Source organism: Drosophila sulfurigaster, chromosome 3 (genome assembly GCF_023558435.1).
Source record: "Drosophila sulfurigaster albostrigata strain 15112-1811.04 chromosome 3, ASM2355843v2, whole genome shotgun sequence".
Taxonomy (NCBI): Eukaryota; Metazoa; Arthropoda; class Insecta; order Diptera; family Drosophilidae; genus Drosophila; species Drosophila sulfurigaster.
The window spans coordinates 25,378,245-25,394,499 of NC_084883.1; the positions used below are offsets into that span (position 1 = coordinate 25,378,245).

Here is a 16,255-nt window from a genome sequence, read left to right on the forward strand (position 1 = left end):
TATTCTTTTCATTGTTTTCACTGTTACGCAAAAAGGTACATGTCGTGAAAAGGACTAACGCTGGACAGGATCGTCCCCAAGGGTTGCCTAAGGGTAAATAGTATTTTTCTCTATATACGTCTCTTATGTCGTTTCGGTCCAGTTCAGTTTAGTCAAATTGAGTCGGTCTCTTTGTCTGTCTGTCCGTCTGTCGCTATCTAAATGCCGTTCAACATTGGCAACTAACTGTACATTTAGCTTTATCGGTTTCTCACGTTGCTTCACTTTTTTAGGGCAGTAAGAACAATAACAAGAACCAAAACAAGGGCTAAATTCGTATGGCAAATACTTTGGTGTTTTCTTTTTCTTTGTTTTGTTTTTTCTTTGTTCAACAAATGCATGGCATGCTGTGATCCTTGATCCCTTAATTTACTGCACCCAAATCGAGGGCGCCCACAGAGGTTCATTCTCGAGTCGCTGCACATTCTGGACAAGTTGCTCGAAAGCATTCACCAGCTCCCCATTGACGATCTCCACATCGAAGAAGTGGCCATATAGGAAGTCAATGCGATCCGCCGATTTCAGCATATCCTCGAACTCTTCATCGGTGAAGCTGCGCGCATTCGCCTCATCGAACGTGGACTTGGCCCTCGCCTCGGTTCGCGTCGACTTGAGCACACTCAACTCTGGAGGCTTAATGTGCACAAGGAATGGTTTCAGCTGTGCCGTGCGCAGCGTCTTAATGGCCTGATAATGCGGACTGATCACACAGACGCAGCCGGCGTTCACAATCGACTTGACACTCTCTGCCGAAGTGCCATAGAGGTGTCCCTTGTACTCTCCGTGTTCCACAAATTTGCCCGCCTCGATGTCTGCATCCATTTTATCGCGCGCCACAAAGATGTACTCCCTGCCAGGAACTTCACCAATACGCATGGGTCGAGTGGTATCTAAAATATGGAATATACATTGTGATTAACTTGTAAGGGACAAATTGAATTCTAAAAACACGATTAATTTTAGGAAATTTTGATTTTATGATTAAGTCTTTTAAATTTTTAGGAAATTCAAACATTAAAATGTTATATTTTAAACTAGTATTTTGATCTTGAAATGAGGAAGTTCTTCGTTTCTATTGTCGTTGCTTTTGCTTGTAGAATTTTAAATTTGTGTATTGAGATTTTTCATTCTAATTTAAGTTTTTTTGTAGAAAATTTGAATTTAAAGAGTTTCTATATTAATTTGGAATTTTGATCTTGAAATGAGAAAAAATAATTTCAAATGTTCTTTTTCAATTCTTAAAACGAGAATGTTTTTCTTTAAAAAATTTTCGATATTCGCATTATGCATTTCTATAATAAAATAGGATTTCTTTTCTTGAAGTTGAAGTTTTAAGATTAGGCTAGAACAACATTATAAATGTTCTATTTTGGTTTTTCACTTTCAAAACTTACATGGGACTGGACTACGGAATTTCTCCGGATCCCGAGCTATAAGACGTCGCCTCAATTCATTACGACCAACTCCAGGGGCACCAATGAGCACGACTGGACGAAAGATGCCAGGACGAGGATACAGCTTGGCCACCTCCTCATATGTGGCAATCAGTTCGCGATCAAAGTCATCGTTCTCTGTCAAATCGTACATGATCTTTTTAGTCTTTGGCTGACGGCAGGACGAGCTGCTGCTGCTCGTCTGCAGGCGCGGCGAGCCCGGCGGGGTGGTGCAGAGTGAGGCGCATGAACCCGCTGTGCCCCGCCGCGATGATGAGATTGCAGATGGCGTTAGGAGGTTGAGGTACAGGTGGAGCGATGGTTTTTGTTGTTGTTGTTTTTGTTATGCATGAGCGTGCCACATGGTTAGAATGAAACGAATGAATCACATGATGGGAGAAAGACCAATTGAGGAGGTAATATGTAGTATATGAGTATATCGGTTATAAGGATAATACAGAGGGAAGTTTACATACACACACTGTATTTGATAGCTATGAAAGTTGAAAGTTATAATGGCTAACAACTGGAGTTAAAAGTTTCTTAAAGTCTAGATTTATTTTTATAGCAAATTTTATATTAATTAGGTTAAAAAATTAATTGATTTACACTAATTCTGGCAATTTTCCAATAGTTTCAAAGACTAATTGCATTATAAAAATGTAACAATATGAATTGATCAGTCTTGCCTAATTTAAAGACATTTTTAGTCATTCAAAAATAGTTAAACTTGAGACTTTGACTTTAAAGTTAAAACTAATGAAAAGCACATAGCCAAATTGCCTTATTTAAAGACATTTTTAAGTCATTCAAAAATAGTTAAACTTGAGACTTTGACTTTAAAGTTAAAGGTAGTGCACATAACTAACTTTGGTTGTCTGTACTAATGTAGAATGACGCTAAGCTATTTAGGAACATTTAATAGAACGATTGTTAGAGTAATTTAAGATAGATATAGACAACACGTCAATATTCAATTGACTTGCAAATAACTATAACCGACATACACTATACCTCGAATGTTGATTATGGCAGATGATGCTGATTGACACTTACGCTTCGAGTCCAAGTCATTTGACTCCCGTTGGGTGCGTTCGTGCAGAATGCGTCGCTCCTGGAGCGCTCTGCTAGGTATGAGACCAGCGCGTGCCGAGCGTTCGTGATCCTTGCGCGCCTGCCACCAGTAGGCATCGTCCTGCGCCACAATGTGCAGGACATCGCCACGCTGGAAAGCGAGGCCCGCCTCCTTGCAGGGTATATACGGATCCACATCCGGATTGTAGTCAAAGTGAGCACGCACACGCACCTTGGACTCGCGTTGTGCGCCCTTGGTGTCCGCTGGCACCAGCTTAAAGGTAATTGTGCCCTCAGAGTTTTGCTGTAAATTCAAAAATACACAATTAATAAGTGAATAAAGTAAATTGATAAGAGTGTTTGAATTGCCTACCAAAATGGTGAGCACGTCGCCCGGCGTCTTGCCCTCCACGTTGATGCTGTTGACCTCGATGACCTCGTCGCCTACGTGTATCAGACCCGAGCGATCCGCAGCTCCGCCGTGCATAATGCGAGCAATGATTATCTTGCCCGTCTCCTCATCGGTTTTTATAGTTGCGCCCTAAAAGTAGGCAACGCTTTTTTATTATCAAAGTTTTTGCTCTCTGTGTATGTGCATGTGTGTATTTTGCTCGTGTGAGTGTGTGAGTGAGCGTGTATGTGTGTGTGAGTGTGAGTGTGTGAGAGTCTGGTTGTTTATTTTGGGTGTTTCCGATACATATTGAAATTACAACAATCAATTTTTACTAAAGGAACAACAAATTGTGCTTGTTTTTATACAAAATTGTTTGGTTTGTTGTTTTTGTTGTGTGGCAAGTTTAGTTGTTGTCACTGTTGTTGTTGTTGTAGTTGTTTTTGTTGTTGTAGTGGTGGCAGTGGCACGTTAAACAACAGTCTTAGTTTTATGGTTTTTGGAACTTTACAGTTAAGGACATTGTTTACTTACAACAATCGGTTCCGCACTTTGTGCTCCTGTCTGTGTTTATTTATTGTATTTATTTTATTTATGTTATTTTTATGGGCGAGTTTTGGATAATCAATTCGATTTTATTCGATTTTCGAAATGTTTTGGTTTTTTTGTTTTCATTTTTGTTGGTAAACAAAGCAAAATTTACAAAATATTTGTTAGCGTAAATAATTTGTTAGAGATGCGGTTTGTTAGGAAATGAATGAAAGCGCAGAGAGGAGCAGTTGGAGCAGTTTTTCTTTTTTTTGTTTAGACATAGGCATAAGCTGAGACAGAACAGTTGAAGGACTTACTCAACATGATATGAGGATGAGGACGAGGACGAGAGTGTGAAATGACATTACACAAATTACGAGACTGGCATTAGCTTTATACAGATTGAGCCGACAATGGAAATGACGATGAAACTGAAGATGGACAATGAGTTGTGATCTCAGCATGGATTAACTTACCAATGGCTCGTTGCTCTTGACGAGCTGCACTATTTTAATGGTCTCCTCATCCTCGTCCATTTCGATGGGCACCTCCGGCAGATGCGGATAAAAGTCCTTCTGGGCAATGGCATCGTGGGCAAATAGAAGATGCTAGTGAAGGGATTATAGATGAGTTTACTCAATTTAAATAACATTCAGAGCTTTACTTACCTGCACATGGGAGTCTTGTAGCAGATGGAAAGCCTCCTTGCACTCATCGTTCAGATGGCAGCGCTGTGAGAGCTGTTCGAGCACCTCGTAAAGCACCTGGGCGGAGGAGGACAAAACAGGAGCTAGTCGATCATCGCGACCTACCTTGGCCACCTTTGTGTGTACGTTAACCAAGGCATTAAGTTCCTTGGACTCCAGCAGAGCTTTGAGAAAGTCAATCTCCTGGTCATTGGACAGATTGTCCGATTCCTTTAACGTTGTTATCAATCTCGAAAGCGCTGCAAAGGCATCAAGTTAATAAAGATTGTCAAGTGTTTCCCAAAGTGAAGAGTCTAACCTGGATCCCAATTGATATCTGATGCCATGACTGCGGCTAGCATGCTACACACTCCCACAGAGTTCCTTATGCTTCGTCAAGTGGTTCACCTAGATACAATGCAAAAGAAACATCAATTAAAAGTGGCTGTCGAGCTCAAGTTTAAATTGTTGAGGCGAACGCTTTGCTTGTTTGCCATCTGCCTCCCCCATCCACTTGAGGCGTTTTGAAAGAAGAAACCCAATATAGAACTGAATACACGTACGTGAATAAAAATCGATAACTGAATTTAACTCAATTTGCGCTGACTCTTGGCCCCAAAGGGAGACGACACCAAACACAAGTCGCAGCACATCCTGCGATGTGACGAAGGCGAAAGTGAATACAAAATGAAAATTTGATGCGTGCTGAAAGTCAATTTACAAACATCTTATAGATAAGTTGCTGAAGAAAAGCTGAAAAGAAGGCATTATCGTCCGCCTTTATGTCAGTTTTTGCCAAAAAAAAAAACGAAGAAGAAGAGGAAGCTAAAAGAAATTGGTTTGACAACGCGTCGTATACGTAATGGGGACATTGCTTATGCGTACAATGGCCATTTTCGCTTCATTAGACTTTCGACATTGGCGTCAGACTGGCGTCGACACTTTCTCGCAAGTCGAAGCTTTCTGCTGGCGTGGCGCAAAATGCAATTAGTTGGCTTTAGGCACAACTTACATGGGGCTTAACTCAGGCTGCTCCACTTGCCACACAACGCTGCTGATTTATGTGCAACGGCAGTGGCAGCTGGCCAAAGAGGCAACTCGATTAGAAATAACACAATTTATGCTCACTTTCAGGTGAACAATACTGCGCTGTGCTGCTGGCTGTGCTTTGTCTCTCGCCTCACTGGTCACATGGTCGACGGTGTTCCCTTTTCAGTGACAGTCATAAATTGCAAACGTTTTGCGGCACTAGGCCAAGCAACTATGGACGACAACTGCATACATTAAATGTTCAATGGCTGCGCTTCCTGTTGCATGGCTGCGCTCTCGAAGGTGGAAAATAGGCATGGCCCCCAGTCTCATTCACTGGCCAGCTGCCAAGCGGCAGTTCACTGGCACTTGCTGGCGTCTATAATGGGCCTGAACTCGTTCGCTTTTGTTGGCAAGCCAGCAGCTGGCCAGGCCAGACCAGGCCAGGCCAGGCACTCATTAGCGCCTTCCCTTTGACCTGACGCTAAAAATAGCTTGCGAGTTGATGAACCTTAAATGACATTCGCATGCCTCGAGCTTTGTTTTCGTTCTCGAATATTCACAAGAGACACGCACAAAACTAATCAGGCACAACTGACGAGTCCTTGACCATGCTGTGGTGATGCTGTCGAGAGGACGCTTGCTGATTGGGTTTTTATCAGTGCTCTACTTTGCGCTGCTTCACAGCCTCAAACTTTCGATGACCTTGAACTACATACACGCACACACACACACAGCAACACGCATGTGGTCACGTAAGTGTTTGTGTGTGTGTGTGTGAGTGGTGCCCAAAACCGAATGCTTTCGCTTTTTGCCAGGGTGAAATGCAACGACGTCAGCAGCGTGGGCGGACTTAAGGGAAATGTCAGAGAGGGGTGAGTGAGGTTTAATATCATTGGAATTGACTGCGACAAGGATACGTACTTCATAACACATGCAAATAACAGCAGGTCCGTCTTTTGAATGTGAAAATAATAAAATACCTATTCACATCAATACACCGAGTAGCATAAATCGATTGGGTAAAGTTTGTGAATTATCTATTGTATAATGTGTATAAGTTATACGCTTTATTTATTACTTATTTATACTAAAAGCGCAATCTAAACAGCTTAGAATGTTGACTCCTGTAACCAGACATGAGACTTAATTAATAGTATTTTAATTATTAAGTTAAATGAATCATTTTGAATTAAAGCTGTTCTGAATGAATATCTCAGTAAATAACTGGATATTTTGTATTCTAATTTAAGCGCTAGGAATGAATGAATGACATCTTAATGCAATTATTGATGCTATAAATTAAAAAATTTATAAAAAAATATACGGCTGAATGAATGGCATCTAACTGAATAAATAATAATGAATATATTCTGAGTTGTATTTTAATTTATATTGATAATTTATAAACAAAGTATGTAGTTATAAACGTTCTAAATGAAATGAATAAACATTAATGCTTACAAACAAATTTGTATAGTTTTATGTATGTCTGAAATCTGTAATTAATTATGTGTTAAAAATTTATTTTATTGAATCTATACCCGTTATTCTTAACACAAATATTATTAAATATGGTTTAGATGGTTTCGTTCCATATTAATACTATGTAATTTTTAAAACACTGTTGAAAATGACATGTTTCTATTGTTAATTCTAGAAACTTCCCTAAAATGTTTATTCTACCTTTTAGTTATTATTATTACCATCAGAAACTATTTATTAGATAGTTCTTGTTGTTTAATTAGATATTTGGAAGTATAAACAATAACCTTATTATTATTATTAAAGTTAATCAATTTAACTATACTTTAGTGTCAGAATTTGGTTTGCTGCCTTGAACATTAGCATGTTGTGGGAATACCGCAAATGTCTTGCAAGTCAAAAGCGTGATGAGCTTGTCTATCAACTTGCCAAATGATATGCCACATATCATGTGTCAGTGTATGTGTGTGTGTCTGTGTGTGTGTGCGTGTGGTTGAGCTGCAATTATGCTAATTGCAAGTGCGGTTGCACAGGACTTCAGAGCTTGCCAAGTGCTTGGCCTAACGCGTGTTTCTTCTTTAATACCAGAAGACTGTCTGGAAAGCACACTTGTTGTTGTTGCTTGCAATATTTGTTGTTATTGTTGTCCATAATGATACGTGTCAATGGGCAGACAAAGGAAGCCACTGTGCCCATAAGATAAGACAGGTAACACAATATGAAAGCATTGTTGTGTTCGGGGAGAGCCGCCAAAGAGAGTGTGTACGCGAAAGTGAGAGGGAGAGAGAGCGCGAGAGGGAGAGAGTGAGAGTGTGTGTCAGGGGTTGTTAAATCAGAGACAATTGCCAAACAAAAAAGGTTCGATAATTGTTGTAAACAGCGATACTACAAAAAAATAACAACATTTGTTTATGGCAATGAAATCAAACGAATTTCAACGCGACAGCTGGTCACACTGCACAACAGATGAGCGCGAGAGAGCGACTGTAGCATAAGAGAGCGAAGAGAGGAAGCGAGAGTCGAAGAGCGCAGCGTTAAATGAAAATTTTCGTTTTGGTTTTTAATTAAAAAAATGTAAAGACAATCCAGGCGAAAGTGGAGTGCAGGCGGGAATGCAACTTACCTGAGATCAAATGAAATTCCAGAATTTGATGCTCTCGGTGGTTGCTGTCGCTGGAGATTGTGCTAACTGTCGCTGTTGCTATTGTTTGTTGTTGTTGTTGTTTGGTTTTTTGTATTTTTTGCATATGCTAATCTGCACTTGGGCAGTTTCTGAGGCTTTCACTTGACGTTATGTTTTATTTTTAACAAGTTTTCCACTTGGCCCAGACAACACACAGCATAACACACACTACTAAATATATATATATGGATATATATATATACTTAATATAGCTCAGATTCGAGGCTATTTTTAGTGAGGTCCACGAGCATTCCTCGAGCAAAACAATTGTCTATGATTTTGTTGTCAAATTGTCAAAAGAAATTGCAGACAACGTTGAGCAAAGTCACGGGTCGCGTTGCGGATGCGGTTGCAGGTCGCTGCAAACAACAACAACGTCACGGAACTGAATGGAGCGCGGAAGAACGGCGCCTCTTTTGGCCAGAGATTGATAATGAAAAGCGACAGATGAGACTGCGAAACGAGACGACGAGAGCAGTCTCTGTGTGCGTCTCGACGAGCGACTGCAGCGAGCGACTGACTCGAACTGAGGCCAAGTCTCTGGCTGCCTCGATGGCTGGCTGCCCCATTCAGAAACACAACACAGACACCGCCGCCATGCGTCGCACCACCCTGGCAGAACAGAACAGAGCAGAGCAGAGCATGGGGGTTGAAATTGCGCATGTCAGCAAATTTTGTGTGAGCATAACAAAAATAATAATATCAGCAGCGAGTACAAGTCTGTCAGTGTCTGTGTCTTACATACAGGGTGTCTCATTCCTTTGGCTTTATTTCTATAATTTAATATTATGTTTTTCTATCCTTCTGTTAAGGTAATTCTTAACCTAGCAATCCAGCGCCGCCAGCTCCGAGCACACCACCACCAGCTGCACCACCAATGCCAGCAAAGCCACCGCTTACTTTTTTTATCATAACGCGCCCGGAAGCGACCGCCGCCAAATCCGCCAGCTCCGAAGCCGCCAACGCCGCCGAGGCCACCGAAGCCGCCTTTAAATCCGCCGCCGCCAAAGGCGCGTCCTCGCACGCGATAACTCTCGCGATAGCTGCCAAAGCCACCACCGAAGCCACCAAAGCCGCCCACACCGCCGCCAGCAGCTGCGCCACCACCCAACAGTCCAGCACCTCCCAGTCCAAGGCTCTGTGGCTGCTGCTGTATGACGGGCACCTGCTGCACAATGGGCACCTGTTGCACCACTGGCACCTGCTGTATCGCGTTGATGCCACCAATGCCACCGAATTCGTTTGCTTCCACTGCGAGTGCAACGCCGATGATCAGCAGCAGTTGTATATGTCGTTGGCACCACTTCATCTTTAGCGTATAGTTAATCACGTTGTGTCACGCCTGCGCAGAGCCGTCAACGTTTTTATTGCCCCGCCATCGCTTGCAGTGTGGTGCTGTGGTGCGTCATGAGCACCACTGTAAAATCCCAAAACCTATGCTGCGTTTGTTTGCTTCCACATTAGCCACGTTAAGAGTTGCTAGTTACGCGGCCTCTTGCACGTGGACTGCGAGTAGAGTTGACCTTCAATTGGAGGTGATTAGGTGCGAAGTACACTGAAAGAAATGGGTGTCAAGCAGTAAACTTATCAAAATGTAATTAATGAATTTTTAGAAATATTAATCTTAGATTACAATTTGAGATAAAATAAATTTTTAATGCAACAAATTTAGTAAGATCTAATAAATTATTTAAGATTTGAAATTAACTTAAGGTATTTAAGATTTTAAGTCCATAAAATAATGATTACTTTTAAAATTCTCTAAACATTTAATATTTTAATTTTGCATTACTTTTAGTTATAGAATTAGAGTGAATACTTTTAGTTGATGAACATTTTTTTATATCAAATTCTTAAAGAATTTTATAATTTAGCATAAGGAGTTGCTTCTATTTTGTTTTAATATTTTGATTCTGAAAACCTTTCATTTATTGATTTAAGGTGGATATTTATAGATACTGATATTATAGGCTGATTTTTTAAAGGAATATTTTTATTCAAAGAATTTTGCCAAAAAAGTTTATATTTTTCAAATTAATATTGTTCCCGTTGGTAACTTCAAATTTCTCTGAGTGCATGCTGTAGCTGGGCATTTCATGATGTAGCATCAACATTGCTAGAATATGAGTACATTGGCTTTGACACTGAGCTCGCGGGGAATTTTGGCATCGCATTTGTGAATTGATAATGCAAATAGGCCAACAACTTAACGAGAAGGCACCAACAGACGTGGGCCACTAATTAATTTGCATAAATAAGCCAGCTTGGGTTGGGGCAATCTTCAGTAGTTGATTCAAAGATGATCCGGCAAACGGTTTACTTGCTCATCTCGTTGCTGGTCTTCAGCCAGCTGGAAGCCACACCCATTGTGAGCGAAGGCAACGAACTGGTGCGAAAAGCGCGACACTTGGGAGGCGGCATTGTTGGCGGTGGCATCGTTGGAGGCGGCATTGTGGGCGGCGGTGGCATTGGCGGTGGATACGTTGCAGCTCCGGCCATACAAACTGTGCCCGTGGTTTCCACGGTGCCCGTCATCACCACAGTGCCCGTGGTGTCCACCATTTCAACAGTGCAAACGATCCCCAGCTACGGCTATGGTGGCTATGGAGGAGGCTATGGTGGAGGCTATGGAGGTGGCTATGGAGGAGGCTATGGCAGAGGCTTCGGCGGTGGCATCGGCGGTGGTAGCTTTGTTGGCGGTGGTGTTGGATTTGCCAAGATAAAAGGTTTTGGCATCGGCGGCTTTCTGGGTTGAATAAAGTCTTAAGTGTAAATAAATCAATAAACAAAAGTGGTTCGAGTTTGACATTCCCTTTATTTGTGTGTGTGTATTTATACCAATTACTTTTAAACAAAAGGGTCTTATAATTATTGAGAAAAGAAAAAGTAAGATTGAGGTTGGATGTATCGCCGACTCCATCGAATTTATATATTATCTTATTCTAATAATTCCAAATTCATTCCCAAAAATTGGGTAAGAACTGCGAAGTTATACAAAACACAATCAATTTTAGTATATTCTAATGCTTTTCGTATTTAATGGTATATTTTTAGACGGATTACATAGTATTTAGTACATTGTTGTTATATTTTTCAGATTCAATATTTAGTATATTTATGGTTTACATATTGAAATGTATAGCGGGTATCTTATAGACGAGCAAACTCGGGTGTTGTTTTCATACTTATCTTGTATTTGTGTTTGTTTGTTGATGATATTGCAGTTTTGCTATGAAGATTAAAGTTGTGGCTCTTGTTTATGTTGAGTTTCATTTTGCGTTTTCGGCTGTTTGTTTGCCTATTATTTAGCCATAACTCACAATACTATAAATAAAGTAAGCAATATTCAGTGGCTTTACTCGACGCTCGAATACGCTTTATATTTGAATGCACTCCACTGAATTTATTCTGCATATACAATATGACTTATTTGGAGCTAAGAAAGTAATTCGACCTTATACAATTTAAAGTGTAGGGTAATTATGAAAAAATCCCCACTTGTGTGTGCAGTCAAAAGTATTTTGAGTAAGCATTTAAGCGGCGTATAACAAGATCAGCCTCTGTATGCTGTGAGATTTAAGTCATGACGTTACTGTGGGTGTCGGCATCCGATTTCGATGTAGAATGATCTGGAAGCGTGATTTCAGAGAAGCCCTTGAGATTTGTTCAGTTTGTAGATACAAATGCACTTGAATTGTAGACAATATTATAAAGAAAATATTAAATAGACTTATTGGACTTATGTTTAAAGTGAGTCTGCATAATAAACTCTGAATATTATTATTATATATTTTTTGAAAATGTAATTTTAATATATTTCTTTATCCTCAACATACTAATATACTATACTGGATAATGTATTTTTATTTTATATTAAGAGGTTATTGTTTGTCTAAAGTATTATGGTAAAATATAATACATTAAATTTTCTAAAACTTTTAAAAATAATAAATCTAATAGAAAAACAAATGTAGAAACTTCTGTAGCTGTATTTCACATTCTAGATTTAGTTTGTTTCGAATTTTCAGAAATTTAAATTTATTATAATATTATATTCTTTTCTTCAACTATTTTCTGCATTACACATTTTAGTCTACAATTCTATGAGTTTGACTGTAATTGACTTGTTGTAACTCGTAGCCTAATTCGTGATACGTTTCCGCATAACCGAGTCATATATCAAAAAACGATCGAAGTTCTTCATCAATTTGGTCGGCCACTGTGATAGGCATCTGTTGTCCAGCTCACCACAGTTCAGATAACTTGAGCGTAGACTGGTTCCACTGTGGAACAAGCAGCCGACACTTCCGCGTCTATCGCCATCAGTTGTGGGTCAATTTCAGGTAAACAACTTCAAATGCTTTGGGTTTTTTCGATATCTAATTAGTTTTTTTGGCGTTTTGTGTGGTGCCTTGTGGTGTGGCTGCCTTCAATGACAATCGAAAAAATGCCAATGAACTTCAGTTCTATAGTTCTTCTTCTTCGACCACCTCCATCAGATATTTGACTATAAATTAAAGCGCAATTGCGAACTCAGTTTTAGTTCTGACTACGGCAATGGAATACGCAAAACTAACATTCTGTTTGGTGCTCTGCGCCTTTGTGCTGCTCTGTGGAGCGGAGGAGCAGCAACCGGTGGCAGCTGAATCGACTGCATCACTTGCGGATCTAGCGATTGCGGGCGAGACTTCACAGGCTGATGGTGTCGAGGGAACACGCAAAGCTCGCCAGTTCTTTGGGCCACCTCCACCACCGCCCTTCTTTGGTCCACCACCTCCACCACCACCCTTCTATGGCGGTGGCTTCGGTGGTGGCTACGGAGACTTCCAGCGCACTCGTGTCGTGACACGCACTCGTTATCGCGGTGGTTACGGCGGATTTGGCGGCGGTTTTTATGGCTAAAAGAAAAGCATTTTGCCTGTCGTTTTGCAACACTCTTGTGATATTTGTCTCTGTTTTGCGGCTCTTATGTGATGATGCCCGCCTGAATAAATGTGTGTTTATGTTTATGTGTAACTCGAACTTGCTTAAGGGGGAGTGCCCCACTTTTATGATGCGAAAGCATCACAGCCACAATGAGCTCTGCTTATAAGTAGCTGTCAGTCGAAGACTTCCCCTCTCATTTGGGGACTCAGAGCGATGGGTTTCGTTTGTTTCTTGCTGTTGCTGCTTAGCGGTATTTTAATCTTCACAGCTGCCTTAGATGAGCTGGAGATTGATCCGCAGGTGGCACCACCGACAGTGGGTAAATTCGTTGTAGATTCTTTACACAATTTGTTGTTGATTTTGTTCACTTGTATGTAGCAGGTCCGAGACACACTTTGTGGCACAACCTTATGGGGCAAGTGCGTCAGGCATTGAAGCGCTGGCAACCCACAGTCAGGACAAGCACCACCGTGCAACCTCGCATACATTTGCGGAGCACCACAGAGCCGGAGCTGGAATATTATGGCGCCCTAAATCCCATTTATCAAATGAACAACTTTTGATTTACTATACACTTAACTAAATTAGTTTATTATTGGCACTAGAAAAATTAAAAATACAAAAAATTTGTGTTAATCTAGCTTAACGGAAATGCTTGTTGAAGAGTCCCTTGAAGCTGCCCAGTCCACCGAGTCCACCAAAGCCGTGACCACCGAAACCATGTCCCAGACCACCGCCAAAGCCATGGCCAAGTCCACCAAATCCACCCAGACCACCGAAGCCGCCAAATTTGCCGCCCAAGCCACCGAGACCACCAAAGCCGCCAAGTCCCAGGCCACGTGCTACACGTTCGTTCTCCGCTTCTGAATCCAGTGGCAGCTGCTCGAGATCGGCATCCACATCGAGCAGCGTGAGCGGCACAACTTCCACTTCCACAGGTGCTGCCCAGCTACAGCTAAGGGCACAGACGATGACGATAACGAGGAGCAGCAGGCACTTCATATTGATAGTGATGATTATTGAGCTTGAGATAGTTTTGAGAGTTGATGTGGATGACACTGCTGATGCTTTGTGCTTGATAACAAATGGCAGAGATTCATGCGTTTTTATACGAGTACGCACTGGCCATTTCTTCTTCGTCAGCAGCTGGCTTCTGGCCGGGCTCGTGCGTATAGTTGCTAATTGAGAGTGTCCACATTGCGACTCGACATCGATTTGTGGCTTGTTATCTGCCTCAACGTGTACTTTCATTCATTCATTGATTGCTGCGTGGCTTCTGGCGCCGCGATGTTGGGCCTTGGTTACATCATGTTTGCCATTGTATTTGCCGTTAATGTTTGACTTCGTTGCTGGGCTGGTCTTGAAACGTTATCTAATTGACCTTAACACACACACACACACTCGTCGGAGTTTGTGTATTTGTCTCGTTAACATTTACATTTGGCAATCGATGTGAAGAACCAGTTAACAAGCGTGCTTCAAGAACAAGTTTTGCATTCTCTGACTGAGCTTTCATCACATTCATCACATTCATTCACTTCTTACCTACAATTTCGGCGAGTGTATCGCTAATTGAAGCGTGTCAGTAAATTCAACGAGTTCGTCGAACGTTTTGCATTTGTTTAGAGTTTAAACTAACGCAATATTGATTTATGCTAATTTTAGGTAATTTTAGTTATGGTTTTTAACTCAATTTGCTTTAGCATCTTGTTTGCAGCACCAACAATTTGCGACGTCTGTGCAGATACTTGCGGTAGTTACTGTTGCTTTTTGTGTTATATTTCAGCTGATTGCGTTGCCGATTCGTTGAGTGTTGTCTTCGCCGCTTCTTGCCCAGCTCAGGGCAGGGATGTGCTGGAACGTGTCGATGCTTATACGGATTGGGAAGCGTTGCAATGCGATGTCTGCGCACTTTGTCCTGCACAAAGGGACGTGACCAGACCAAAGGATCCAGGCTGGCATCGTAGCTGGCTTCGTTGTGTCCCATTGGCCTTGCGTCACCTGCTTGCAGCATTAGCAGCAGCAACACAACTCCCACTCCTAGTCCCAATCTCAGTCCCAGTTGTGTGTTAATCTTCTTGAGTGCAGAGCTCATCGTTTGTCCTACTTGCAGCGCGGGTAATTAGAAACTGTTGCACTCTGAGTGCTGCACATGGGCTCTTATATGCCTCGGTTGCTTAGGGCCTCAGGGCAAACAATACCTTATGGCATGGCTCACCTGCCATTTGCAGGCTACCTAGATTGCATTGCATTGCTTTGCTTTGGTTTACCTGCGACAAACTTGTCAATGACTTTGCTCAGCGCTAGGTACAACAAAAAAAGAAGAAGATTGAGCAGTTCAGCGAAATGGAATTCCTCAGCAGGCTGATGCAATTACATAGATAAGATCTACATATAATATGTACAAAATATATATTACATACAATATTTGTGTTTAACCTTTTCAGAGCATTTTCTTTTGGGTATTTCCCTGACCCATCATTCATAACCCTTCAACAGGACCAGGTAGCAATGTAGTTTTCCCTTTAAAACAGCATGTGTCATGTGTCGGCGACAGTCGGTAGATTTCACTTTCTAAGTACGGTAAAGTGAAAGAGCCAATCGGCTAAAGTGACTAACAAATTGGCATTTGGCAGACTGTTTTGCAGACAATTCACAGTACTTTTGCCTCAAAGTGTCGTGTCAACACTCTTCGACACTCCACACACGATGCATCGCTTAGCCTTGCACTTGACACCGACTCTAGCTTTAACTTTGTTGTCGCGTCTGGCATTCGTGACTCTGTCTGTGACTCCTACTGCGACTTCGACTGCGACTCCGACTTGGCAATTAGCGAGCATGTGCAGAGACAGACAGTGGCTGCTGTGAATTATGCGCTGGCTGGCTGGAAACCAGTTTGCAGCAGCAGATTGAAACTCCGCAAGTTGAGGGCAGCCTGCGAAGTAATCCAAAGTCCCAGTTAGCCCACTTTCGACCGAGACCGAGTAACTGCAATTGACACATATGGGGAAGAGATACAGGCCTAACTCTGCTGCAAGTAGCAAGTTGTTGCAGTTGTTGCACAAAACTGGCACAGCATCACAGCAAAGTTGCATAAAAGCGGCAGCATCTGTTCGACATGGCCACAGTACACAGTGTTCCAAGTTCTCGCCAAGATGTGCAACAAACTGCAGCTGTTGCTCTTGCTGCTCTGCCTCCTGTTGGCCAATGTCGAGGCACAAAAGCAGCCGCAGCAGCAACAGCAACAGCAACAGCCACAGCAACGTCTGCGTCTGCCACAGGGCTACAACATGCGATTGGGTTCGGTTCCCACGCGATTTGTGGGCAAAGGCGCCTACACATTGGCTACCAAGCGAGCATCGCCGCTAGCCAAATGGCAGCAACAAGCGCAGTTGCCACAACAACAACAACAACTACAACAGCAGCAACAACAACGGAGGCAGCTATTCCAATGGGCCACAATGGGTGGCAAGAAGTA

At 41.9% G+C, this 16,255-nt stretch overlaps 6 protein-coding genes across 9 annotated transcripts; 3 read left to right on the forward strand and 3 right to left on the reverse strand.

Moving 5' to 3' along the window:
• Positions 1 to 335: 335 nt before the first annotated feature.
• LOC133841975 (MAGUK p55 subfamily member 7) lies at positions 336 to 8,362 on the reverse strand. Of its 4 annotated transcripts, none has more exons than XM_062274844.1 (9): positions 7,792 to 8,362; positions 4,474 to 4,562; positions 4,137 to 4,414; positions 3,945 to 4,076; positions 3,472 to 3,501; positions 2,920 to 3,087; positions 2,529 to 2,850; positions 1,434 to 1,727; positions 336 to 929 (listed from the first exon to the last, which is right to left on the reverse strand). In XM_062274844.1, exons 2-9 carry the CDS (start codon positions 4,514 to 4,516, stop codon positions 409 to 411), a joined length of 1,788 nt encoding a protein of 595 aa, XP_062130828.1. In that variant the 5' UTR covers positions 4,517 to 4,562; positions 7,792 to 8,362; the 3' UTR covers positions 336 to 408. The 4 variants fall into 4 exon arrangements, with proteins under 4 accessions (XP_062130828.1, XP_062130830.1, XP_062130829.1 ...); XM_062274846.1 differs by having other exon boundaries at positions 1,434 to 1,610; positions 7,792 to 8,361; XM_062274845.1 differs by lacking the exon at positions 3,472 to 3,501 and having other exon boundaries at positions 7,792 to 8,360.
• Positions 8,363 to 10,150: 1,788 nt separating this feature from the next.
• On the forward strand, positions 10,151 to 10,606 carry LOC133839962 (shematrin-like protein 2). The gene has a single exon (XM_062271618.1). The coding sequence runs from the start codon at positions 10,151 to 10,153 to the stop codon at positions 10,604 to 10,606; it is 456 nt and encodes a 151-aa protein (XP_062127602.1).
• A 1,795-nt stretch (positions 10,607 to 12,401) lies between these two features.
• Positions 12,402 to 12,840, forward strand: LOC133845538 (shematrin-like protein 2). The gene has a single exon (XM_062280017.1). It carries the CDS (start codon positions 12,409 to 12,411, stop codon positions 12,751 to 12,753), a length of 345 nt encoding a protein of 114 aa, XP_062136001.1. The 5' UTR covers positions 12,402 to 12,408; the 3' UTR covers positions 12,754 to 12,840.
• A 140-nt stretch (positions 12,841 to 12,980) lies between these two features.
• LOC133843525 (uncharacterized) lies at positions 12,981 to 13,449 on the forward strand. The gene is made up of 2 exons (XM_062277122.1): positions 12,981 to 13,096; positions 13,159 to 13,449. The coding sequence occupies exons 1-2, from the start codon at positions 12,991 to 12,993 to the stop codon at positions 13,338 to 13,340; spliced, it is 288 nt and encodes a 95-aa protein (XP_062133106.1). The 5' UTR covers positions 12,981 to 12,990; the 3' UTR covers positions 13,341 to 13,449.
• LOC133839963 (keratin, type II cytoskeletal 3) lies at positions 13,420 to 13,779 on the reverse strand. The gene has a single exon (XM_062271619.1). It carries the CDS (start codon positions 13,777 to 13,779, stop codon positions 13,420 to 13,422), a length of 360 nt encoding a protein of 119 aa, XP_062127603.1.
• Positions 13,780 to 14,476: 697 nt separating this feature from the next.
• LOC133843524 (uncharacterized) lies at positions 14,477 to 14,895 on the reverse strand. Its single transcript, XM_062277121.1, has one exon. The coding sequence runs from the start codon at positions 14,870 to 14,872 to the stop codon at positions 14,477 to 14,479; it is 396 nt and encodes a 131-aa protein (XP_062133105.1). The 5' UTR covers positions 14,873 to 14,895.
• Between the last annotated feature and the right edge of the window lie 1,360 nt (positions 14,896 to 16,255).